A 27,400-nucleotide genomic window follows, 5' to 3' on the forward strand; every position below is an offset into this window, starting at 1 on the left:
AGTAATGCAGCTGTCACCTTTTCTTTGTCTTCTTCCGAACCTCCCAGAACGATTAGTTCGCATTTACTGATGTTCAGCAGCAGTGCACAGTCCCGCAATGCATCCTTTAGCGAACACAAATCATCAAAAACATCGTCCGGGTCGCCACCGAGTACATCATCATCAAGGAAACTGGATTTCAACTTAGACTTCAGATTCTTGTGTGGTTTTACCGTAGACAGGCAGTACAGTAGCGGGCCGAGCGGGTCTCCTTGCTGGATGCCCGCCCTGGAAAGGATTTGGTGGGATCCGTGCAACAACACTGATGGGGTTCCATAGCACTGCCACACGAAGTGGTAATACGCCGGCATATGTTCTTCCGCAGCTTTTAAAATGCAATTTCGATCGAGGGAGTTAAATGCGTTTTTCACATCCAGCTTTAGAAAGACTTGTGGGGATTCCATTTGAAGAGCGTGCTCGATAAAATACCGTGCACCGTGGACTGCTGCTTCAACGCCGCCTTTTGTCGCAAATCCTAACTGCACGGGCCGTAGCACGTCATTCAAGTGGGTACATCTGTATGACACGATGCGGCACACTATTCGCCGAAGACAAAATCCGACAGCTATAGGCCTGATGCCGCTGTCCTTTTTCTTGAAGGCAAAGAGGCTGGCACCATAGAAGACATCTGCAGTTTCCTGGGGAACTTTTCCCTTTAGCATGATGTTCGCAACGGCAGCTATTAAATCAGCAAGCTTTTTGGATTGTTCGTTGTGCTTCATACCGATTAACTCTTTAAGGTATTTTTTTTATTAGCGAATAACTCAAGGCAGTGGAATGTGCCTCTGCTCTACGACGTCGTATGAATTTCCAACGGTATGAAGAATGAAGAATTTGTGAATTTCCATCGTCTTATTATTACGTAGGATTAACCAAAAACTACAAATCTAATTTATTTACTAAATTTAATTAAATGTCCACTTGTAAAAAAAAACCGAAATATTCATACGAAGCCAACCAAACGATGCTCTGCTAACAAATACCCCGTTACAATCTGAAATCGGCTGCATTCAAACAGTATTAAGTAAATATTGTCCAGTTAAAACTGGGCAGCCAAAATAAAATACAAATGCATTTCAAACACAAATAAATCGTGAGCATCCTTTAATAAGTATAACATGAGAGTACAAACTATGTACTAAAAAACGGACAGGTTTGATGAAGCGTAAATAAATAAATTACAAATAAGTGTCTATCAGCGCTGGCATATTGTTATGCGTTGCGCTTTTGCCGAATAAAGCACAGATGCCCGTATTATTGCAGCGGAAGAAAGGAACAGCTTTTATTATTAAAACAGCTTTTATTTTTAATTACACGTTTCAGCTAATAAAAATGCAATTTTAAAGTGAGACATACTGCTTTTCAATTTTTAATCACTGCAAAAGGTTGTAGAACGCCCAATGTGCCGCTACTCTACGAAATCATACAGTGATCGCCTTTTTCATTCAAGGATAGCTTGCAAAAAAAACGAGCATCGTCATGACTCAAACAAAATTAAACACTGCTTAGCCGGAACAGCATTAAAATGCCGGTATGCTGCAGTGGAAGAAGAAAAGACCGATACTGCTTTGGCTGGAGACGAATACAGACGCCACTCAACCCTGGATGGTGGGCACCATCTTCAGTTGGCCGTTGAGGGCGTAGGCGGGCGGAGTGGCTGTCGCCCAGCTGCTGGATGGGCGTGAAGTGCAGTGAAGGGTTACTGAGTTTTTGGACCCCTTACTTACTTTTACTGTTGCATACTTTTGCGAAATTAAACAACAAAATCAAAAAATGGCTGTTATGGTCCAATCATGAACAACTTCACCTTGATGACGCTGGGATTAGCGTGCTTCTGCATGATCGTATAGCAGCGCATGCGCCACCGATGGGCGCATCTTGGCGGATGTCAGCGGGAGGAAAGCGTCCACCGGCTCCCCGTCATACCGGTGTACTTGCCGGCTCAGATCCTGCGAGTCCACCGCGCTTTCCGCTTCTAAAATCAATAGCCGAAACAAAATGCAAAAAAATGCACTGTCTAACGACATAACTACGAACAACAGTTTTTTTAAGAATCACAGCACTCGGGGCCTGCGGCACAAAAACCAAAAATTTAACGGAAATTTACATAATTATTTGTTGCAAATGCGTAAAGAAAAGCCCGGTCGCCCACGAACCCTCGTCCTCTCAAGCCATCGCACTAATTACAATATTCGGTTCCTACTGTACTGGAAGCGCAGACTGCTTAGGCGGCTGGCACACTAGACACGATTCACATGAAGTCATATGAACCAGTGAGCGAAACAAACAGCACGGCATCTCACAAACTCAAATCGCGGATTAACGAGCTCAAGCACAGCCGATTGACGAAAACTTGATTGTACTGATATATATATACACTTTGCAGTCATATTTAAATCATCGTACTAAAATAAAAAGACCTCGATTTCATTCATGCTAATTGCTACTGATACGAGTACCGTAATTAGGATGGCAACTGGAAGCCATGAAGTTTATAAGTGAACCGCCCATACGCTACGTTAACTGTTGTGAACCGTGTGGAAGCAATGCAGTGCACCTCACTTCACTTTTCAGTAAAATGGATAATCGAATAGGATAACGTTTCAGCTAGGAAAAACTTTTGTACCAGCGTTCAGGATAGTAAGTTGATTAGTAACTCATATGGAAGCTGATTTTACATTTCGTATAATCTTTCTTGCCACGAAAGACACTTTAGGATATAGCAAAATTATCAAAGCGTAAAAAAGCGCAGCAGTGAAAACTGTCCTGTTGATGATCGTTTTTCCGTGATTTAGCATAATCAGGATTTATTCCGCTATCTGTGACGCGAACACCGCGTCGAAATCGCAGCACAACAGACAGTGACCTTTCCATCCGCAAACCTTGAGTTCATAACCCGCCCGGATTCACCCACGCACATTTTGACTAAAGCGCCATAATAAACTTTGAAAATTGCAAAGTGTGAAAAGACAAAAAGCCGAAACCAATAACAGATAAATAACCGACAAATAAATTAAACCCAGGCACCGTTAAATCAAAAGAAATCTCCAGTTTATCGAGAAAGCATGCGAGTATCGCCTGAACAGGTAGCAACACGGGGGATAAATCACACATTAAGCATTTGTTATTTCTCATTCTGCAGCGCATACAACGTCTCAAGGATATTGGCCATGCTCCAGGCCGGGGTGTGGCAGCTGTGGGGGCAATAAGCCCCTCCGGCGTTGGTCTGTTCAGGCAGACCGCGCCAGCCGGAGCTCCGCACTTTCAGCCAGTGCCGGCCCAGCACCCTGTCCACGAACGACTGAGTTTTGCTGATAACCTCCGTATTCTGCTGTTTACCCGCGAAGATTAATTTCGCGCGCAAGAAGTAGCCCATCAGCCACACCCACTCCTGTAAAGGGACGCCGATTACGGGAAATTTCAGAGAAAAATATGTCTTTGAACACAACTAGACCAAATATGGGTATGCTACTCAAGGTGGCGACTTTAGTTTGTTTAGCACCTTGCGCAATACTGCCCAACTAAAACGGATGTTTTATTTGTGCAAAGAAAGGAACTTGTCAATCGCAAAGAAATTTTAATGCGCGCCATGCGTTAAACGAGTATGTACAGAGAGGCGTTATTCGATGAAAAATTTGACGAGAAACTTTCAGCAGAAAGGTGAAGCTTGTGCATTTTATCGTTAGAAATAATAAAACTTGAGAGATTTAAAAAAATATGAATTAAGCGTAAGCGAAAAGCCCAAAGCTAAAACATGGCCGAATGCTCCTTTGAAAAATGCTCCTTCAATAATAAAAAAGCTGTTCTTGTTAAAAATTTCATCGATAGTTTGTTTTGAACTGTTTCATTTACCACTGCCATGGCGACGCATAAGTTAGGCCGCAGCTGATAATCCGCCCAGAAATGAAATGGAGCCATAGGTGTCCAGCCGTGTCCTTGTAGATCGGCGCAATGTTCACCAAATCCCGGCGAATAAATTCGCCCGCTTGATCCACACCGACGAAGAATCGCTCTTCAAAGTGATTGTTAATCATCTGGCGCCAGTCGAGAAAACTCAGTGTTTTCACTTGTCCGACTGCAACGAAAACGCGGAAACTCATTGAGCAATGGTAACACAAGCAAAGCGTTTGGAAGGTCACCTTTGGTTTGCATTTTAACGTCGTCGTATGGCTATTTCCCGCTGGTGCTCATCTCCGCCAACCAATCCACCGTGGAGTAGCATAAAGCCACTAATTCGATAGCAGATCCAGTGATAGAAATCGGCGACATGGGGTGTTTATAAAAAAAACAAATTATTTTTCAAATGCAGAGATAGCACTCAAGTTTCGTACGAGTAAATCAGCCAATCAGTCATCTGTGCCAGACGCGCACCCGGATAATTGGGAGTGTGACATTTCGCCGCACTCCGGTACATAGCATCAAAAATGGGATACATACTCTACAACTTTCGCTTTCGCGCGCTCCGAATCACTTTTTTATAATATTTCATGTTATTCTGAAGCTAACTGATTTGTATACATTGTTCTGAAAACCGTCTGCGCGCGCAACATCCGGTTGCCGAGATATGCTGTACTAAGTGGCTGAAAAGTTAAATGCATCGTTGTGTACCAAAAGTCTGGTTACTACCCGATCTTTTCGAAACTTTACTACTGTATAGGGCCATAAAGTCTAAAGTGAACCAATATCAGATCCATAGCATTTTCCCAAAATTATAGTAAAGTTTCAATAAGACCGGGTAATAACCAGACTTTTGGTACACAAAGATGCATTTAAACTTTTCAGCCATTCGAGTACGGCATATCTCGGCAACCGGATGTTGCGCGCGCAAACATGCAGTTTTCAGAATAATGTATACAAATCGTTTAGCTTTAGAATAACATAAAATATTACAAAAAAGTGATTGGGAGTGCGCGAAAGCGAAAGTTTTAGTGTATATATCAAAACTTTGACACCATGTACCGGGCCATTTCTCTTATAATGATAAAATACAAAAAGCACAACGTCGAAAGAGTACTCGTATTGAAAATTGTTGTGAAGATCATTACAAAATCACAGCTAACTCACTGCCAAGGTTGTTAGACTGAAATGCAGTTTCCGAACTGCCACACCCAGAAATCAGCCACTTTTCTACTATATCAACCTAGCAAACTGAGCAATACAGTACGATCAAACCACCATACAGAATAAAATTCGAAAATAGGGAGAAAAAACTCAGGCCACGTAGGCATGTACATAGAAGGTTACATAGTTATCTTACATGTACTTCTGAAGTATCCCAAATATACAGGAAAAGAGTCAGAATAGCACAAATCAATAACCGAAAACATAAAAAAGCCCCAGAAAACCAGATTAATCAAAAACTTTGGCAAATTGCAAGAATTTCGTGTCAAAAAACGTACGAGTACAACATGTTCCAGTACAACCGAATGGTAAAAAATGCCTCAAATTCTGTACCTGGGCGTTGCAGGTTTGCCGCGCGTCCCGGCCTGTTCGGAACTGCCCATTTTATCCATCCACGTGCCGCAGTTGTGCGGCACGAAGCCCGTCTGCAAGTCCACCCCGATGCCGTTGTTAAAGCCCTCCTAGCACATGTCCCGGTCCAGATTCCACCGCTCCGCTCGCGGAAGCTGAGGCCTTGCATGTACTTGCTCAGAGCTTCCTGCATCACCTCCGCCAAAGGCTGATCCTGCACGTAGAACAGCACCATCATGGCATCGTCCAGTTATTGTTGTACAACGCATCTAAATTTTAATTCAAAAATTTTTAGTTAAGTTGTTTTAATTTAATTTACTTCCTTAATTTAGCTCACTTTGGTTTATATTATTTCCTTAACACCAGTTTAATGCAAATTAATTTCTTAATCCAATGCAATTATTTCGCTGAATTAAATTTGGTGTAATGCAATCTAATTTCTTCGTTACAGTTAGCTTACAGACAAACGACTTCAAGATTATGCGGAAAGAGGCACAATTACCGCCAGCAGCATTGGCGTCCCGCGGCGCGCTCTGCAATTTGTCACGTCCAGATTGCAGCTTATGACGTCACTAATATAACGTAAAATATCACTGCGTTTATCGAAACTAATTGCTTCAGTTTACACACTAATTAGTTACACTAATTAATTAATTAATTAAGGATTTAGTCCAGTTTACAAGTACCTACCAGAAATGAACTTGTTATAGCTAGTTTTGCTCAGAAAAAAATTCTGAGTTTAGTAATATTTGAACCATGTGAATTTGGAGTCACGTGACCAAGTTATGAATTTTTAAGTTACTTTGTTGAACTTCAGCAGTATTACTTTATTTGCTAATAGCGTCAAAATGTGTGGTACATGACTATTTAACCCCATAAATATAAATGTAAAAATTTCATTACAATTATCACATCTAGACACCAGTTCGTATTATAAATTGCATAGATTAGGGAATTGTCGTGATGTACACGTACATACTAAAGTAGCTTGCGTGCACGCAATAAGCCTCAGTACTGGAAACAACTGTCACATTTATAGCACAATAAAAGTACAATTATGAAAGTGAACAGTTCATAGTACAGCCATACCTGTATGGCTATAAATAAGTAAGTATAATCCTCAAATTGTAGAAATTATAATGAAGTTTTTAACTGAATGGAATTCAACGCGCCAGTAGCGTAATTAGGTTCTCCACCATGCCACAAATAATGTAAACACAAGATCATGCCGAACAGCAATAAACAGTACGCTGTGCTTCATGTGCTTTACGTATGCTTAAATGAACAACATTTTTTATAGAAGTTAATGTAATTAGACTGCTTTGCAGCTATGCATATGTATTGTGCATGAGTACCATAGTGCTAAATAGTTTTACCAATCGAGACGAAGTGATCGCTCTAATGTTTGAGGGTTTTTCTCCACGTCGCGAAAGAATGTAAACAACTTGATGTGAAAAAGTGGGCTCATATTAACATGATTTTAATACGATGAGTTATGTATACAGTAATGTACACCATGAACAGTATTTTGCACAAGCAGTATATAATTGTCAGCTTAACATCTACTACACTGCAACTCACAAGCAGTAATTTAATAAGAATATATTCCTTAAATACGTGAAACATACTATTCTATATAGAAAAATTGGTTATACAAAGTACTATTTTTCAAAACGTGGTAAGTACTCGCATTATTATTCTTTTAATGATTAGGTAGACAGTATTGCAAAGCGTTCCGTGACGTGTACACGCGCACATAATACATTCCGCCCATCGATGATTCTAAGATTCGGATCTTTGCTCAATCATGAGTGCTATCCTGCTTTCACCGCAGCTACGTTAGCGACTGGGAAAATTTTGTTTTCTCGTTTTGTATCCAAATAGCGCGCTGAATGATTTTTTTACTTTTATGTGGATTTGAAGTGAAGCATGATGAAGTAATAATTTTGTGAGCTTGTAAAACCAAAACCGAAAATTATGCTGGAGCAAAATGTGTGCACTATACAACCGGTCACAATGAATAAGGCATTGATCTGCCAAACGGATATGATGAGCGCGTATACGTGTAACAGAATGCTTTGTAATAGTAAGTTTACATAATTATTAATACAAAAGAATGATAATACTTACTGTTGAAAAAAAAGTGACTTGCATAGCCGATTTTTTTGTTAGAATAGTATGCTCCAAGTATTTTCAGAAATGCAATGTTATTAGATTACTGCTTTTCAGTTACAAACGAAATGTCAGAATATGAGTTGCGTAAAGGTACAGGTAGATTGCAATGAGCGCGGTGTTGGCGCTTGTCGTCATAGCCACTGCACTATGTACGAGTATAATCGTTGTCAAAATGTCAGATTTACTAATGGAGAAAGCTGCACACACCCTGTTTTATCACCAAAGTCTCCACACACCACCTTTCACCTCCACCAGGCTCCGCATACAACTGTTCGCACCACGTTTTGTCTCCGGCCAGCATTTTTGCGCCACCACTATATATTTCAAAAAAAATCTCGGCAGTTTCTGGACACCGTATTACACTTGTAGTTGCAAAGATATACGGTGGTCGGTCGTACATACGATTTATAATGGCTATCTTGTAAGTTTTGAGTGAGTACAGGAAGTAGCACTTCACTTAAAATACGTTGTATCTATGTTACAATTTTTGGTTTTTGTCAATATAGCGCAAGGGTAAAACCGAAAAAATCGCTGCCTGTAACGGAAGCGCAGGTTAACGAGTGATATCAAAAAAAGAGGAGCCAGACCGCGAGACGAAAGAGCCGTCTTTTTTCCGCCTGTGATAACAATTAATGGAATCTTTCAAAATAATGGTGTGTAGAGGCTATGGTGGTGTGCATTTTTCTCTTGGTAGTGTTAGGAGATGTAGGTGATCTTTTTAAAAAAAATCAAAAATGATAAAAATTGGTATGCGGAGACTTTGGTGGTTAACCATGGTGTGCGGAGCCTTCTCGTTTGTTAATTCCAGTACTACAAATAAATTACAAAATTATGAATCAACAAAATAATGATTAAATGAATATAACTGCAATATTTAGCATGCGCTAGCTTTGTCCAGTGTTAGAAACGCTAAGATAGTGTGGCGTACGCCATCCTAATGAACTCAGTGTAATTTTAATTTGTAACGCTTACTGTTTCGTTAGGCAAACCGTTTCAATCTGGCTTGTCCTTTTTTCAGTTTTTGCCTAAACAAAAAATCAGTTCCGGCAAGGCAACCAAAAATGCCCTTGCAAATTTAACCGCCAAATCAATGTTTCAGTCAGTACTAATTTCACAGTACGTGTTGCCATACAAATGTTAAACGCCTGTCATGCAAAATAGACGTTAATATTTTGTACATAGTGCATGGTGCACTTGAAGCGCATGCGATCACAGTTGACTGAACGATTGTACACAAAAGACTAACTAATACCTGAGTTTGTCCAATAATTAAAAAATTATTAAAATTACAAACAGCTAGCTACTCTAACTGTGGAAAAAACAGAAAAATGAAAGCGTGAATACATTTTTTCTTTGCCGGACCAAGTATTGAGATCCAATTTATTATTGGTGCTAGCTTTCATTTCTGTTCCACAAGACGAACGCTAACGAATGTTGACTACTACAGCAAACCGTTTTTGCGAGTGTTGTTGGCAACAAGCATATGTTTTTTGCAAGCTGAGCCGTTCACAGATTTCTTTGCGAGAACGTACGCATTTTGAACTTAACTTTATAGATACCATCAATAGGTAAAAAACAAGACTTTTCTTTAAATTAAGATTGTAAGACTAAACAACTTTTTACATAAACTTTCGAAAGTTGCCAAAATTAGGGATTACACACATCATGCATAAAAAAAAACGGGTAGTCGCGTGTTCAAAAACATCTCGAGTATAACGCCAACACATTAGCATTTTCCGTACGATAGAAGAGTGCTTTACCGTCGTGCTTTACTGCTAAGGCGACACGAATCACTTCGGAAATTCTATACTGTATGGTGAAGTGTCTGCTCTGGTATAATATTTTAGCAGTATGTTTTTGAGCCTTTGTTAGCAGATAAGTTGGTGCAGTAAAAGATCATTGGTAGTTCACAGTTAAATGAAAGTCATTAAAAACAAATTTCACAAATTCGACAATAAGAAAACATTTTAACATCGCAAGAAAGGGCAGTCTTGCAGCAAAAGCCGAAATGCAAAAGGCTTAGCTGGCACACGATTATACTTCGAAGATTGCTAAAAATTCTGTTATTAGCATATTATAATCAAGATTTTAGTGCACTATTCGGAGCATTGTTTAGTAACATTTGACAATAAACTGCTACCTTTGCGTAAATCACAAATCTGACGGTCGACTCCACTGTAGAAATTGTCAAAAATTCAACACAAATTGTAAATTTCTTAATTTTTTGTAAAATTCGTTAAAATTTGTTTGAAATACTTTTTCCATCCTTTTTATGAAGTGAAACTTTGGAAAACACCAGCCAGGTGTATGGTTAATGGTGATGTGACTCGCTAAAATTTGCTGCATGAAAATTCAGTACTTTTCGGCACGTTTGCGTCGAACGCATCAGGTTGTAATTAAGAGCCTAAACGGCCTACTGCCTCAACCGCTTCGAATGTTTTAAAACGGATTGCACCTTCTCTTGTTAGTTTTTTTATACTCTCCATGCTCGTTACCGATTTGATAAAAAATTTTGATTTTTGTGTACGTCAAATTATGAATATGAGCGAGGCTTAGACAAGTCGTAGCAGCAGTCGGAGTAAGTGCAACTGCAGGGCGCAGACAGACTGTCGCAAACGCACTGCTTGCCTGGCATCTATGTAATCATGCCAGATTCAAGCCACACTTCTACTACTTTACTCGACTTAGATGTTTTTTGGAATCCTGAAAAATAAGTCGCAGATTCACAATCAGCGTAAAATTTTACTATGGCTTTCTGTCTTGGAAAAGTTTGTAGCCTTAAGGGATCGTCCGTAAATCACTGCCATACGTTTACAACTTGATGGCCGTTTCGACCATTGTATTCCTTTTGTTTTTCGAGAAATATTAACGATGTGCGACGGCAAGAAAGTACTGTAGCGGCGGTTTCAAGTTAGACCACAGAGTGTTTACCAGAAAAATGTTCACTGGGTATACCCACGCTGCAGTATGCAAAATTCACGATATTTTACCAGCAAATCAAAACGGAGTTCCTCGAGCTGCTGAGCAACGTTCGTGATCTAACAATTCATTTAACTAATTAATAATATCTTAAAGTGAAAAATAGCTAGAATTTGTATTACAGAATGCTGAAAAGTAATGCATACAAATCAGAGCTTTGGTGACCATGTTGGTTTGTTGTGGTTATTGGGGTGCCCCTGCATGGGATGGATGGTGAATAAGTTTACAGGATGGGCTCGGAAAGGCGATTATTTTCAAAGCTCTGATGATAAAAAAACTTGGGTGAAAAAGTAGTTTTACGTGGGAATTCGCTATCTTAAATAAGAAAATGTGAAATGAGATTAGGGTCGTGAATTTTGCCCGTGCAGCGCGGTAAAATCTAGTGCGCATTTTTCGATAAACACACTTTGTGGTCTAACTTGAAACCACCGCTTCAGTACTAAATTCTTCAACTTTGGTATTCATCACCAGGGTTTATCCCTTATACATCTTGACACCAGTAATACATACGTGCTCTACTCATAGGGTCGTTTAACTGGCTGTAGTATGTGAATGGGTGGCGGTCGTTCAAAGTGATCATACCGTATTGCTGCTCTACAAACCGATTTCCTTCCGCTTTTTCCTTTGCCCAATTTAGCTTAGCGTACTGCATACCCAGTACCTATTTTTTAAAAATCTGGAACTGTTTTCTTGCTATTAAGTCGTTAAAAAACAGTGATGAAATACAAGGCATGCCATCCGATATACTGCATTAGACCAATATTACCACCACATATGCGCGGCTGCGCAAAATAATGCTGATTCACTTAAAGTTATTTGAATCTGTCTATTTATTCATCATAAATTGTTCCGTAAGTTGATTTACTTTCATTGTGAACATTTGACGCTTGCACAGCGACAACGCAGCAGCACCTGTATGGCGGTGACTGCAGCTTTTATGGTGTAGTTTGGCGACTCATGTAGCGTGGCAAAGTGTTACTTTCTCAATGCTTTCTTGACGATGTATTTGAAAAAACGGTTGAAATTGTTTTAATAATTTGAGGGGCTAGCCTTGCGCCCTCGGTTATGTGCTGCATTTAGATCTCACAACCCAGTTGAGCGATAGTATTAACATTATTTATCTATGCCATTGAGCCAGCTGGCAAAATTTTTGTTCTCGAAAAGGTTGTTTGTGCTTGCGTGGTAAGGTCTTTGCACTTAAGACAATTATGTATTTCGAAGTTGATGACTTCAGGGAAATATGCTCCAGAAGCTGCTGCTTTTCCACTCATTTTTGATGTAAAATGTCCGTTTCGCTAAGCGTTCTCCAGACTTTACTAAGAAATTCTGAATTGGTGCAAGAATGTGCACTGTGCCACAGAAGCCCTTAGACCAGTGCCATCCTTAATTATTCACACACTGCCATTTTGTTTAATACACCCTTTTGATCCAGCCATAAACATGTTAATATCCACAACAACCTTGTGCTTGCAATTTATCATTTTTTAGTCTTATTTTTAAAATGGCTGTCCTAGAAAGAAATCATTGGTTTTGCAAGAAGTCGGGTGGCAAAATTGCAAAAGTGAATTGTCGGTCAGTGATTTGTCGAGTAGGAAGTTGTGATAACTACCATACGTTGGTCAGGAAATTGTCAATAAATAAAAAAAAATTAGTAAATTGAAGTGCTTCCATAAAACATGGAAGACGTTCACAATTTTTACGTCTTTAAAAGTTTCAGAACTTTGTTTTTACAACAACTATTGTATGGTAGCTCGCGGACCCTTAATTCGTTGGCACGATAACTACTGCTATATGCGCTCTTCGAGATTACATTTACTTATTGATAATTTTGACCAAACCTTTTGAATAATACAGGATGTAGTGCTCGATGCCACACAAGGCTAGCGTTCACATCTTCGTGGCTTGGCACATAAAAGTTAGCCTTTGGCCTGGGTAAGGTTGGACGAGGTTTAGGGAATGCCACTTGCAGTCATGCCTCTTTCTGCCCGTAATAAACTGCTTTTTATATTTCATCTTTTAATTACAGAAAGAAAAGTGCACAAACACATGTAGACAGGAAAAATGTCATCGAAATAGTCCAACATGGATGTGTGCATAAGTATATATACACCATTCCACAAATGTAACTGCAACAGTTTTCAGTGCAACAATTTTGTTACACCGCATTTTTCTCAGCAGGAAAAAATTTGGCGTCATATTTTCTTGCAAGCTGTAAAAACCAAGATTATTGTTCTGTATGGTCTTGTTTACTACAACCGTTGAACTGTTTCTGTCAAGTTAACATTTGCGTCGTTTGTTTTGTTCCTACTAATTGGCTTTTGACTTCTAGTACTGTACAGTTGTTGATGAATGTTGGAACTTTGTAACTTGTTTGGAAAAGTGTTTTGAACATTTGTTTTGAACATAGAATGAAATTTTATTTTGGCAGAATTTTAAGGGTTGCTTAAACTTCATCTTGAGACTGCTTAAGACGATACTGAATAATGAAGTTGGCTGATGTTTCAATAATAACAATAAACGCTTAACGAAAAACAAGATGCGTTGGCAACTAGCAGACTACAATAAAAACAACGTAAGCAGCATGGTAGCAAAGCTGAGAGCTATTTCTTGTTCACTCTAGTTTTTGATACTGTTAATCATTTAGGGAAACAACACAGACTGGGCAGCATTTATAGAAAAAACAATTACGCAAAATTCTGAATACAAACTGACTAATGCTAAACCTCTAAAAGGATCACTTTTCATTTTCTTGCGATATATACGCTCTAGTCGCTATTTCTTTTTGGTTACTACGAGTAGTCAGCATGCGAGTCTGCCTATCAAGCTACTAAATTAATTGGTAATCTCTTTAAACCTTTTTGTCTGTGCTCTTTTTGAAGGCGTAAGAGGAGATAAACCATAATTAAATACAGCATTTCCGTTGACATTTTGTTGCCCGAAGACAACTGAAAACTGTATTAGCAACCTAGCTCACTCACACACACCAAAGCTGTTAAACGAAACGAGTAAAGTCTTAAGAATTCCTCTGGTGAAAGCTACCATAATAGTGAATGTAGTGATAAAGCACGATAAGGAGTATCCATAACGTACGGTTAATGTAGTCGGTTAATTGAAAGATTCGATTCTAATTCAAGGAGCACGCAGCATATGGTTCGAAATTGGCATTTGTTCTGTTAATGTTACAAATCTTTTTAGCAGGCAGTCGGTTGGCGTAGTAGCACTGGTCTGAAAGTTTTATATCGAAGTCCTTACTGTGCAAAATTAAACTTTCATGATGGATTGTTCTGCTATCGTCTATGAACAGCAATGAAAACAATATAGTTTGACTGGAAAAAGCTTTTGCGCTTGCATCAGTTCGAAAGTGAAATACTAATGTTTCTAGCTTTCTACCAATACAACAACAGCACAGAATAAAAGGGCATAATAAGAGAAATAATCATGACTGACAGCTGCAAAGCGGGGATTGGTTCCATAAATTGATAATAGTTATGGTTCTTGTTGTGGTAGCGGTGCTGGTAGTGATAAATATGTGGTACTACGGATTTTGTAGTTTTCTTGAATTGTCAGCTTTCGTGAATTTATGTATTTTTTCATTTTTCAAACCTTTGATTACGTGCATACTGCATGGTAAACATATAGTAAAGCCATAGTAAAATTTTACGCTGATTGTGAATCTGCGACTTATTTTTCAGGATTCAAAAAAACATCTAAGTCGAGTAAAGTAGTAGAAGTGTGGCTTGAATCTGGCATGATTACATAGATGCCAGGCAAGCAGTGCGTTTGCGACAGTCTGTCTGCGCCCTGCAGTTGCACTTACTCCGACTGCTGCTACGACTTGTCTAAGCCTCGCTCATATTCATAATTTGACGTACACAAAATCAAAATTTTTTAACAAATCGGTAACGAGCATGGAGAGTATAAAAAACTAACAAGAGAAGGTGCAATCCGTTTTAAAACATTCGAAGCGGTTGAGGCAGTAGGCCGTTTAGGCTCTTAATTACAACCTGATGCGTTCGACGCAAACGTGCCGAAAAGTACTGAATTTTCATGCAGCAAATTTTAGCGAGTCACATCACCATTAACCATACACCTGGCTGGTGTTTTCCAAAGTTTCACTTCATAAAAAGGATGGAAAAAGTATTTCAAACAAATTTTAACGAATTTTACAAAAAATTAAGAAATTTACAATTTGTGTTGAATTTTTGACAATTTCTACAGTGGAGTCGACCGTCAGATTTGTGATTTACGCAAAGGTAGCAGTTTATTGTCAAATGTTACTAAACAATGTCTGAATAGTGCACTAAAATCTTGATTATAATATGCTAATAACAGAATTTTTAGCAATCTTCGAAGTATAATCGTGTGCCAGCTAAGCCTTTTGCATTTCGGCTTTTGCTGCAAGACTGCCCTTTCTTGCGATGTTAAAATGTTTTCTTATTGTCGAATTTGTGAAATTTGTTTTTAATGACTTTCATTTAACTGTGAACTACCAATGATCTTTTACTGCACCAACTTATCTGCTAACAAAGGCTCAAAAACATACTGCTAAAATATTATACCAGAGCAGACACTTCACCATACAGTATAGAATTTCCGAAGTGATTCGTGTCGCCTTAGCAGTAAAGCACGACGGTAAAGCACTCTTCATCGTACGGAAAATGCTAATGTGTTGGCGTTATACTCGAGATGTTTTGAACACGCGACTACCCGTTTTTTTTATGCATGATGTGTGTAATCCCTAATTTTGGCAACTTTCGAAAGTTTATGTAAAAGTTGTTTAGTCTTACAATCTTAATTTAAAGAAAAGTCTTGTTTTTTACCTATTGATGGTATCTATAAAGTTAAGTTCAAAATGCGTACGTTCTCGCAAAGAAATCTGTGAACGTCTCAGCTTGCAAAAAACATATGCTTGTTGCCAACAACACTCGCAAAAAACGGTTTGCTGTAGTAGTCAACATTCGTTAGCGTTCGTCTTGTGGAACAGAAATGAAAGCTAGCACCAATAATAAATTGATCTCAATACTTGGTCCGGCAAAGAAAAATGTATTCACGCTTTCATTTTTCTGTTTTTTCCACAGTTAGAGTAGCTAGCTGTTTGTAATTTTAATAATTTTTTAATTATTGACAAACTCAGGTATTAGTTAGTCTTTGTGTACAATCGTTCAGTCAACTGTGATCGCATGCGCTTCAAGTGCACCATGCACTATGTACAAAATATTAACGTCTATTTTGCATGACAGGCGTTTAACATTTGTATGGCAACACGTACTGTGAAATTAGTACTGACTGAAACATTGATTTGGCGGTTAAATTTGCAAGGGCATTTTTGGTTGCCTTGCCGGAACTGATTTTTTGTTTAGGCAAAAACTGAAAAAAGGACAAGCCAGATTGAAACGGTTTGCCTAACGAAACAGTAAGCGTTACAAATTAAAATTACACTGAGTTCATTAGGATGGCGTGCACGCCACACTATCTTAGCGTTTCTAACACTGGACAAAGCTAGCGCATGCTAAATATTGCAGTTATATTCATTTAATCATTATTTTGTTGATTCATAATTTTGTAATTTATTTGTAGTACTGGAATTAACAAACGAGAAGGCTCCGCACACCATGGTTAACCACCAAAGTCTCCGCATACCAATTTTTATCATTTTTGATTTTTTTTAAAAAGATCACCTACATCTCCTAACACTACCAAGAGAAAAATGCACACCACCATAGCCTCTACACACCATTATTTTGAAAGATTCCATTAATTGTTATCACAGGCGGAAAAAAGACGGCTCTTTCGTCTCGCGGTCTGGCTCCTCTTTTTTTGATATCACTCGTTAACCTGCGCTTCCGTTACAGGCAGCGATTTTTTCGGTTTTACCCTTGCGCTATATTGACAAAAACCAAAAATTGTAACATAGATACAACGTATTTTAAGTGAAGTGCTACTTCCTGTACTCACTCAAAACTTACAAGATAGCCATTATAAATCGTATGTAATGACCGACCACCGTATATCTTTGCAACTACAAGTGTAATACGGTGTCCAGAAACTGCCGAGATTTTTTTTGAAATATATAGTGGTGGCGCAAAATGCTGGCCGGAGACAAAACGTGGTGCGAACAGTTGTATGCGGAGCCTGGTGGAGGTGAAAGGTGGTGTGTGGAGACTTTGGTGATAAAACAGGGTGTGCAGCTTTCTCCATTAGTAAATCTGACATTTTGACAACGATTATACTCGTACATAGTGCAGTGGTTATGACGACAAGCGCCAACACCGCGCTCATTGCAATCTACCTGTACCTTTACGCAACTCATATTCTGACATTTCGTTTGTAACTGAAAAGCAGTAATCTAATAACATTGCATTTCTGAAAATACTTGAGCATACTATTCTAACAAAAAATCGGCTATGCAAGTCACTTTTTTTTCAACAGTAAGTATTATCATTCTTTTGTATTAATAATTATGTAAACTTACTATTACAAAGCATTCTGTTACACGTATACGCGCTCATCATATCCGTTTGGCAGATCAATGCCTTATTCATTGTGACCGGTTGTATAGTGCACACATTTTGCTCCAGCATAATTTTCGGTTTTGGTTTTACAAGCTCACAAAATTATTACTTCATCATGCTTCACTTCAAATCCACATAAAAGTAAAAAAAATCATTCAGCGCGCTATTTGGATACAAAACGAGAAAACAAAATTTTCCCAGTCGCTAACGTAGCTGCGGTGAAAGCAGGATAGCACTCATGATTGAGCAAAGATCCGAATCTTAGAATCATCGATGGGCGGAATGTATTATGTGCGCGTGTACACGTCACGGAACGCTTTGCAATACTGTCTACCTAATCATTAAAAGAATAATAATGCGAGTACTTACCACGTTTTGAAAAATAGTACTTTGTATAACCAATTTTTCTATATAGAATAGTATGTTTCACGTATTTAAGGAATATATTCTTATTAAATTACTGCTTGTGAGTTGCAGTGTAGTAGATGTTAAGCTGACAATTATATACTGCTTGTGCAAAATACTGTTCATGGTGTACATTACTGTATACATAACTCATCGTATTAAAATCATGTTAATATGAGCCCACTTTTTCACATCAAGTTGTTTACATTCTTTCGCGACGTGGAGAAAAACCCTCAAACATTAGAGCGATCACTTCGTCAATAATGCCATGTAGCCCCAGCGGCTCGATTGGTAAAACTATTTAGCACTATGGTACTCATGCACAATACATATGCATAGCTGCAAAGCAGTCTAATTACATTAACTTCTATAAAAAATGTTGTTCATTTAAGCATACGTAAAGCACATGAAGCACAGCGTACTGTTTATTGCTGTTCGGCATGATCTTGTGTTTACATTATTTGTGGCATGGTGGAGAACCTAATTACGCTACTGGCGCGTTGAATTCCATTCAGTTAAAAACTTCATTATAATTTCTACAATTTGAGGATTATACTTACTTATTTATAGCCATACAGGTATGGCTGTACTATGAACTGTTCACTTTCATAATTGTACTTTTATTGTGCTATAAATGTGACAGTTGTTTCCAGTACTGAGGCTTATTGCGTGCACGCAAGCTACTTTAGTATGTACGTGTACATCACGACAATTCCCTAATCTATGCAATTTATAATACAAACTGGTGTCTAGATGTGATAATTGTAATGAAATTTTTACATTTGTATTTATGGGGTTAAATAGTCATGTACCACACATTTTTGACGCTATTAGCAAATAAAGTAATACTGCTGAAGTTCAACAAAGTAACTTAAAAATTCATAACTTGGTCACGTGACTCCGAATTCACATGGTTCAAATAATACTAAACTCAGAATTTTTTTCTGAGCAAAACTAGCTATAAGAAGTTCATTTCTGGTAGGTACTTGTAAACTGGACTAAATCCTTAATTAATTAATTAATTAGTGTAACTAATTAGTGTGTACACTAAAGCAATTAGTTTCGATAAACGCAGTGATATTTTACGTTATATTAGTGACGTCATAAGCTGCAATCTGGACGTGACAAATTGCAGAGCGCGCCGCGGGACGCCAATGCTGCTACCGCCTGTCCAGGGTGAGTGGGCTGTCGCCCTGCGGATACATCCGCGAGACGACATCCTTGAGGATGGCCTCGCCGTTGGGCGCCAACCGCACGTACTGCTGGATGGAATACAGCCACCACCAGACGGCATCGCGGGCGTTGTAGCGGGCGCCGGTGCCCTCCGATAAAAGATTGGGGATCAGCCCGTGCCGGAGACAGGCCGCGTAGGCCAAGATGATGTATCTACTGTGACAGGCAAGCACAGAGAGCTCACAGATGCCTTTATTGTACAAATAAAGTGGAGCAAATACCGCGTGATTGCGGGAGAAAACACAACAAGGCCAATAGTCCATTACATCAAGACACCTTCCCAGTTGTTACCGATTCAGTTGTAAAGATCGAAGTCCATCGAAAGCAAGTGACGCATAAAAAAACAGCCATTAGCGTGATAACAGATGAACTGGCAGGAAGACAGCAATGAACGCTACATCAAAACACCGCCATATGTTTTGGCGCGAAGAGAAGTGCAGTGCACTTGTATCTTTTGCATGCATATTTTCCAGAGAAAATCCAGTGTGCATTCTGCACAGTTTGGACTTTTTGCGATAACCGTGTCTGTAATATTATTAATATGGCCCCGCGCAAAAGTAAAAGAAAATTAGCAATAGAACTTGTTGAAAAGCTAATTTTATTAAATTCCTCGCGTACTTATTCATCACTGCGATTTTTATTGGATGAACAAGAGTTACTGCTGCATTTGTCTGCACGTAGACAGGAAGAAGATGAGTCTCTTCTTTTAATGATTCGAGGTTACCTGCACGTTACTCGTTATTTAAATCCCCGTTTAACGGTGCCGAAAAGTACTAATTTTCTTCGACTTATTTTGTCCCGCCTGGACGATGACAGATTCCGACAAGAATGCCTGATGGCATTATAGTTCGCACCGTTGGATTAATTGTTTTGGCCATCAACAGTATTACAGTATATGACAAAATCAAATTTTGTAAAAACGAGGGTCAGTTAATTTCTTTGTCAATAGTATTCCACAGTTTATTAAACTGGTCTATTTTAAAACCAACACACCATGAAGTTAATCTGCTTGCGCTCATTCATGTAAAGCGTGCAGACACTGATGCGAGAGTGCAATGCCGAAATGAAAAGCAGCTCGGGACCTGCTTTTCATTTCGGCATAACGTTTTGGAAGTTGTATGTGTGTCATACTCCATATCGCCAATCCCAGCTGCTGCGCTTATCTCAATGGACTTTGATCTTTACAGCCAATTCGGTAACAAGTGGGAAGGTGTCTTGATGTAATGGACTAATGTCTGGCAGAAATCAGCAAGTCAAGTTGCTGCGAGCGAGTTCTAACGCGTAATGAAATGTAGAGAATAGAATGTGCTGGCGGCAACGGCGTCACGCTGTCCAGACACATGGAATGTGAGTGCGCAGACTGGACTCGTATCCAACGCGAGCGTATAAGCGCCGAGTCATACAGCGAGAGAGGAGCGAGAGAGCAAGTATGCTCAGTGAGTGCGCCCGCGGTGTATCCGCTAGGCGGAGAGTGCAGTGCAGCCACTCACGTACGTACAAGAGAGGGCGAATCAGCATGTGTGCAGTGATGCGCATACGCAAAGTGGCGTATCTATCACGCAGGCTGTCGTGCCTCTAACACTTACGAAGAGTACAGAGTAAGCGCAGCATAAAAAATTCCATTGGCGTCTATGGACGTGTTGCGCCGAGCAGAACGCTGCCAGATCACATTATATTTTTTCGAATACCATAGTGATTTAGATTCAAGACGGACGTGAAGCTACTAAGTTGCAGGAAAAATATTTTTTTTAAATGTTTACGCCGATTTCATTCGACGCAGTAGAGACAACGGTAAATGTAACTGCTTTATGCAGATCCGTCCTTACTGCCACCGTACTACATCTTTCACCTCCACCAATGACTGTGTGCACTGTGCATCACTGATTAAAAATAGTCGAAGGTCGTACTTAAAGGGAAAAACATACATCACAAATAAATACTTTTCAAAACGATTTTTGATGTGTAGCGAAATTCGACATTCCTTTAAGAAGATATGGGGATAGCGGGCTTACCTCGCTTCTTGAAACTGTTCGGTCAATAAGAGTAGTTAGTCCTCGCAACGCGATGAAGGTGTCGCGGCCCCAGTTGCGCGCCCAACCGACGGCGAAATGCGGCAGACCGGCCGCCAGACTCACCGCCCCATCCACATCCAGCCCGTTCGCCGGGTTCTTGATTTTCGCCGGCGCCGGTGGGGACAGTGAAGGAGAAAGGACCGGCAGCTTGCTGGCCATGACGATGCCGCACATCTGGTACGTCCCAATGCCATCAACCTGCAAATAAACATTCGATCACCAGTGCAAATGCGGAAGCGGCGTTGCTGCAGACGGTCACCATGAATAGAGCTGCAAAATTTCCGCGAGAAGACGGCCCAGACACGTACGACTGCATCGATGACATCTTGCGACGGGCTCTAGGTTCAGCAGGCATACACGCAAGAACTGGAACTAGTGGTATTTACCATGAAAACGAAGCACTTCCCGATGGCATCACCACTTGGTCCCAAGGGAACTGTGTTTGGCGGGAGATGTTGCTGGTGTTGATACCAGTATTACCGTCGTATTTGGATCAGACCAGTGTTAAGGCCGGAGCGGCAGCAGACCATGTCGAAGCCGAGAAAGCAAGAAAATACAGCTTTCTGTCGGGGCGATACGAGTTTACGGCTGTCGGCTTTGAAACATTCGGTAGTTTTGGTACATCGGCGAAGCGATTTGTTAACGAGATTGGGAAGAGGATTTCGCTACAAACCGGCGAGATTCGTGGTCCCGAGTTTTTGAAACAGAAAATCTCTTTTGCAGTTCAACGTGGTAAAGCTGCTTCAGTAATCGGTACCGTTGGGCGTTGAAATGTTGTTTTGTTTAGCCGTAAATAGATTCTGATATTGTTATCGTGTTATTGAATTAAATAGAACCATGATTTTTTTTAAGGGATTAAAACGTTTGTTTTTAAACACTTGGTAGAAACTTGTTTGTAAATTTCGTGGCATACTACCAAACTTTGATCCTCAATGGGATTCCTGAAGTTTGTGCCAGTCCACTACCCTTGCTCCGTTAACTTTACAGCGAATGAATATCTACAAAGGAAACTGTTACATTACTGGTGCACTAATAACACTACACGAAAAAAAAACCACTTCAACCATTCCCATTCCGCACTGCTTACCTCGTAAATTCGGATCCACTGGAAACGAGTTTCCCCATCCGATTCAGTGCCACATCGACGATCTGCCGGTACGCTTGAGTGACGACCAGATCGAAGTACTGCGGGACCGAGTAGGCGGCAGTCCTTTGATGTGTTCGAAAACCGCGCCGAACCAGTCGGCCAGCTGGAAACAACGAACTTCAAAATCCACCGACAAACAACATTAGTTTACCATACATACCGGAGTAGTCGACTCGTAACTGCGCAGCCGATCGGTGATGTAATCCATCATCCAATTCCCGGAGCGTAGACTGGAGCAGAACGGATGACCGCAGAACGGTAACGAATGCGGAAACAATTATTGGAAATTATGAAATGAATCGGAATTAAATAAGTACCAGAATTTAAATCCGATTTAATATACTGCGTTTTCATAGAATTTTTTAATTCAGTTGTTTCTGCTATCCTCTTCCGTTCCTAACACAAGTCAGGTCTTCTTCAGCATTTTGCACAAGTAGTGCAGAAGTTTTTTTCAATGTAGAACCACCACCTCCCCGGGCGGGAAATGCATAAAGCGCACATCCCGCTTGGCCTGGTTCTTCCGCATCTCGGGATCCCTCTCCATGCAGATAGTGGCTCTTCTCAAACCCAATACTCTCCTGCATGTACACTTGATAACCTTCCTTCAACCCGGTAATACTTCCTCGAACATCAGCATCATCCTCGAACTTGTTTTCCCCGGTGTATTCCAGTCCGGCTTCCAAGATAATACTCTCCACAACTCCTTCGATGCTCAGGGGTAGGAGAGCCGGAGCGTGGTGGAAAGCGTCCATGTGGGGCGAGCGGAAGGCGTTGCGCAGCACGGCCACGTAGGCCGAGTGATCGGTGTGGTTGAGCCGGGTGATGGCCGTCGTGTCGCTGTCCATTTGATCCACGAAGACCATTATAAATCAGACCAACTGCCGAACGATACGGGAGAAAATCAACGAAAAAAACGTCAACGAAAATAATCTAACCGGGAAAATTAATGATAATACCAATTACCAAATACCAACAATAAGTGAACTGAAATTTATATACGACAGATAAGATACGACCGTACGAGTATAAGAATTCATATGTAGGTGTAAAACGAATGCATATGAGTGATACAAAAATAATGCCATTAAGTAAAATATGTAATTTATAGCACCTATTGTATTAATGTGAATGCATACAAATATTTTAAAAATACTGAAATTAAGCACATAAAATGTATAACATGCAGCATAAGAGTATCAAGATGCAAAACGAATGCATCTAATATTTTCATAATATTGGAATTTCTTTAGTACATACATGATACGACAGGAGACTTTGGTAATGTTGGGCCAGTCGCTATGGCAGCCTACGAGTATGGCAGCCAGCGACAGTCCCGCTTCCGGTGTGCTGACTCACACCGAGTCGCACTCGCTGTCGAGCGCCAGATCGGCCTCGACTCAGGCAGCTTTCCGCCCAGACTTACGTCTCGGCCAATCACCGGCCTCGATGTAGGCGGAGCCACACCACTTCCACATCTCGGCCTATCAGCGTTCGATTCGCTCGTGTTGGATCTGCCCAGTGCCGCATCAGGCTTTTTCCATGCTTTGGCTCGATGTGCCGTACATTCTGTTTCAATAGCATATCATTCACTGTACTTTCACGATACTGCTCGCACCTCGAGCCTTTGTGTTTGGTTCCTCACTTTATTGCTATCACAATAAAGCCTTCTCTAACTATCGTGAGCCTTTGTTCGCCAGCTGTCACAGTAACAAGCAGCTAACAGAGCCTCAATGGAAAGACGTGCCGCTGTTCTACAGCACCGACAATTAACCTACAATGGTACTACACTTTTTGTCGGACTAAGATGAGTAAGATCGCTGACGCTAACAAGAAAGCCAAAGACCATTACTTGCCATACTTTTGAAAACGCTGCGCAACAAAGAGAATTCTACTGCATAATTCTTATGGCGGATGTAGCAACGCGTACCAGCTGCGTAGTTACCTAGTGGTAGCCTTTCTGGGCCATTTCCGGCTGGAGTTGGCTCAATCGGCGCCGGACGGCCAATACACCGTTGGAGAGACTCACTTGACTGTCATCCGTCGCTTTGTCGGTTAATGAGCGATAGTAGCGCTACTCCGTTACAATATCCAGCTAAAATACCGCAACACATTTTATATTAGGTAAATATACGAGCATAACAAAACGATTGCTCTTTTAAACGCCACTTTACTACACATATCCGTACATCTATTTGTATACTAAATACTAATTACTACCGTACCGTCCGTGACGTAGACGTCGATCTTGCCGGCTTCCAGCATACATCTTACAGTGGCGTGCTTATCCGTAGAGCAGTCCGCTACACCACATACCGTCCAGTCGACAGTATACTGTCCTTCACCCGGGTTCGCCAACTGCGTACAGAGCCAAAACACAAACGCCGGCTGCACAAGCCGCACGCGGATGCCTTTAATCGGCTGACCAAATCGCAGACACTCCAACGGGACACGAGCGACAACCGGTTGGAACTGCTCCAGACTGATACCCTCTGGACCAATGGGAATAATATCAGATCCTTCGTAAAATTTTGGGTCAATGTAGTCTGGCCATACAGACGGCATGGTCCCGACTGGCGGAAGTTACCCGCCATGTTCCGCCTCCATCGTTTTCAGGTACGCGATCATCCGGCGACCAGTATAGTGGCTCTCTATTCCATGTGATCGTGCTTTTCGATGTCGTTTGACGTCTTTCTCGGCCTTCCTGGTGTCATCTAAATCATGCGGGCACTGCTCATAAATGCCGGTAAACAACACCATCTTCGGCACCATATGAATATCGGCGAAGTTTATCGCCATGCAAACATTGCCACCCGCTTGGAATACATAATGTACAACATTTGAAGAAACCATCATAATCTCTCCAGGCCCCTGGCTAGCCCAGAGTAACGCAATATCCTGATCTAGTAGTTTATCGGGATCGGTAGGGATAGCCATCCGATGATAATGGCCAGTAATAAGTTGGTTACAAGGTACGTCATCATCTTTCGGCTGATCATCTTTCGATTGTCGACTGTCAGTTTTCGACTTAGAGGCTGAAGAAATTAGCCCCTTAACGTACCAGCCTATTAAATAGAAACAATTTCGAAACATTATTAGTATAATATATAAATCTATAGACGTTGTACGATATGTGCCTCACCGGAAACAACCTTTTCCACTTTGGATTGATCGTGAGCGTACATGGCGATCCACCACTTGGGTTCATCTGCCTGCAATACAATGTTGTAGGATCCAAATCTGAAATCCTCCGTATGGCAACCGGTAGCGCTGCGCGCTGTACTGTGGTACACTCCCCAGGTAGTGATCCCATCCATATCCTCATCATAACCGTCCACTCTACTTGATTCCTTGAAAATACACGGGATAGGAAACGGTTTTACCTGCAATTAATATGTGAAATAAACAGGCATGTACATATTATTCTGATTACGACTGCAGAAATTTCAATAGATTTAACTTAACCAAAATGTGGTCAGACAAAACAGTTACGTGCGACTAGATTGTCATTTGCGTGAGCGTTTACGTTAACAGCGTTGGCTACTGGTAATTGAAGCGCGACCGACAGCCTATTGGACATAGTAAGACAGCACATCTATCGGCAGTTGAATATTAGATTAAATGGTATACCGGTTACAAGATGCACATTCCGTGCGTACGCTGTGTTTATGCACGAATTTGTTCGCATGTCCCGCTAAAATTTGAAATTAAACCTTATAGAAGAACCGGCAATGGTATACTGCTCCAGCGAGGGTGCTATTGTGAATGTTTCACAGATTACCAACAATCCCTGCATCACTTGCAAATGCGAGGTAAGTGAACTGGCATAACTGGCATAATTAATACTGAAGGATTTCACTGTAGATGGTACATATTCCGATTACATATCCCTAGTAAAAACGTAAATTTTTTATTACAGACTGCACATATGTACTTACGCAAATGCTCCCTGCTACCAAAATTTATTTGTATAAGATCTAGCAGAAGAACTTTAAAAATTTTTCATATTCAACGGCAGTTGGCTAACTTGGCTGAAATATTTTCTACTATAAATAAACACGGTTTAATTTAGCTACTGATACGATGAAAGTATTAACGTTAATGCAATAAAGACAAATGAGTGGACTTTGGCCTGCGTAAAACTTGTAAGTAGCTAAACAAACAGGACAAATGCAGTCGGGCGACGCACTGATCCGTAATCAAATTATTGCCGTAATTAAATTATTACGAAACTGTAATAACTCATTTCTAAATAATTGGTAACGATTATGTCGAAATCGAAGGAAGCAAGTAGTGTAATTTCCTCTGTCAGCGATACTAAACAGTCAGCTTGGAGGTTGTCAATTAAACCGTAGAGCAAATGGAGCTTATAAATGTTAAGGGACAACACGTATCCTTACCATGGGAATGGAATCGACGCCGTTGTGCCCGTAAATAAAGGGCAAATCCCCTTTCTCCGCAACACGCATCAGATCCAGACATTGGACCATCTCAGCCGGCGCACTAGCCCGAAAGGCCGAGTTTTCCCTGCTCTCCGCATCAGCCTTCCTCTCCGTATGAGAACCAGTCTTCAGTTTAGCGTACAGATCGTCCTGACTCTTCACAACATCTGCCCAAGGTTTGTTCGGGTCCAGCCTCTTGATCTTGGAATTCAACATTACTCTTAATCCGTTCGGCTCTTTTTTGTCTTTTAGCACACGTTCACTATACACAAATTTGCCACTTTGTTGGTATTTTATAAAGGCAGGATCACTGTAGATCTCCTCGTGGGTGAACCGCAGTTTGGGACCGTCGTCACCCACAATAACAACCTGTTTGGATTGAATACGGTAAAACAACTGAACAGAGTCCGACAGCGTAAACCTTATTCTGTGTTACAGTCACACAAACAGGTAAATCAAATTACTCGTAATTAAACATACCTTGGTGAAAACTGAGTCGATCCCCGCTCTCTGGTGCAGCTGCCACTCATCGTAGAAGATTTGCATGAGTGAGCGCCCGGGGTCCGCAGAATCTAGTTTCCGGTGAATAACACGACATTCCCGAACTCCCGAATGGTACGCTAATCCGTCTGGTTCTCCTGAATCCATAATCGTTATCAATCAAGAACGCAGATAAACCGTCACGGCACGTAACGAACTAACGGCGAAACCAACTGCAAGTACAACTTTTATTAATCATCACGCCGTTGCAGAGAGTAATGGTGATTTCCAATAATTTAAACGAAAATAACAGTACAGTTTACTTAGTCAAACGTCTACGACGGAGAAATCTATAGTATATGAAACTGCGTGTAAAACGGGCAACGGCAACATTCGTGTCGATTTCTAATTCTGTCCACGTAACTGTCCACATGGCGCATGTACCTT

At 40.6% G+C, this 27,400-nt stretch overlaps 1 protein-coding gene across 1 annotated transcript; it reads right to left on the bottom strand.

Moving 5' to 3' along the window:
- Positions 1-3,964: 3,964 nt before the first annotated feature.
- LOC129590735 (uncharacterized) lies at positions 3,965-27,271 on the bottom strand. Its single transcript, XM_055486087.1, has 13 exons — positions 26,954-27,271; positions 26,432-26,842; positions 25,174-25,414; positions 24,257-25,096; positions 23,977-24,126; positions 23,292-23,600; positions 22,195-22,912; positions 21,975-22,137; positions 21,147-21,885; positions 20,828-21,085; positions 18,747-18,971; positions 4,179-5,725; positions 3,965-4,114 (listed from the first exon to the last, which is right to left on the bottom strand). Exons 1-4 carry the CDS (start codon positions 27,119-27,121, stop codon positions 24,615-24,617), a joined length of 1,302 nt encoding a protein of 433 aa, XP_055342062.1. The 5' UTR covers positions 27,122-27,271; the 3' UTR covers positions 3,965-4,114; positions 4,179-5,725; positions 18,747-18,971; positions 20,828-21,085; positions 21,147-21,885; positions 21,975-22,137; positions 22,195-22,912; positions 23,292-23,600; positions 23,977-24,126; positions 24,257-24,614.
- Between the last annotated feature and the right edge of the window lie 129 nt (positions 27,272-27,400).

The sequence above is a fragment of the Paramacrobiotus metropolitanus genome, unplaced genomic scaffold (assembly GCF_019649055.1).
Source record: "Paramacrobiotus metropolitanus isolate TYO unplaced genomic scaffold, Prichtersi_v1.0 Parri_scaffold0000042, whole genome shotgun sequence".
Lineage (NCBI taxonomy): Eukaryota > Metazoa > Tardigrada > Eutardigrada > Parachela > Macrobiotidae > Paramacrobiotus > Paramacrobiotus metropolitanus.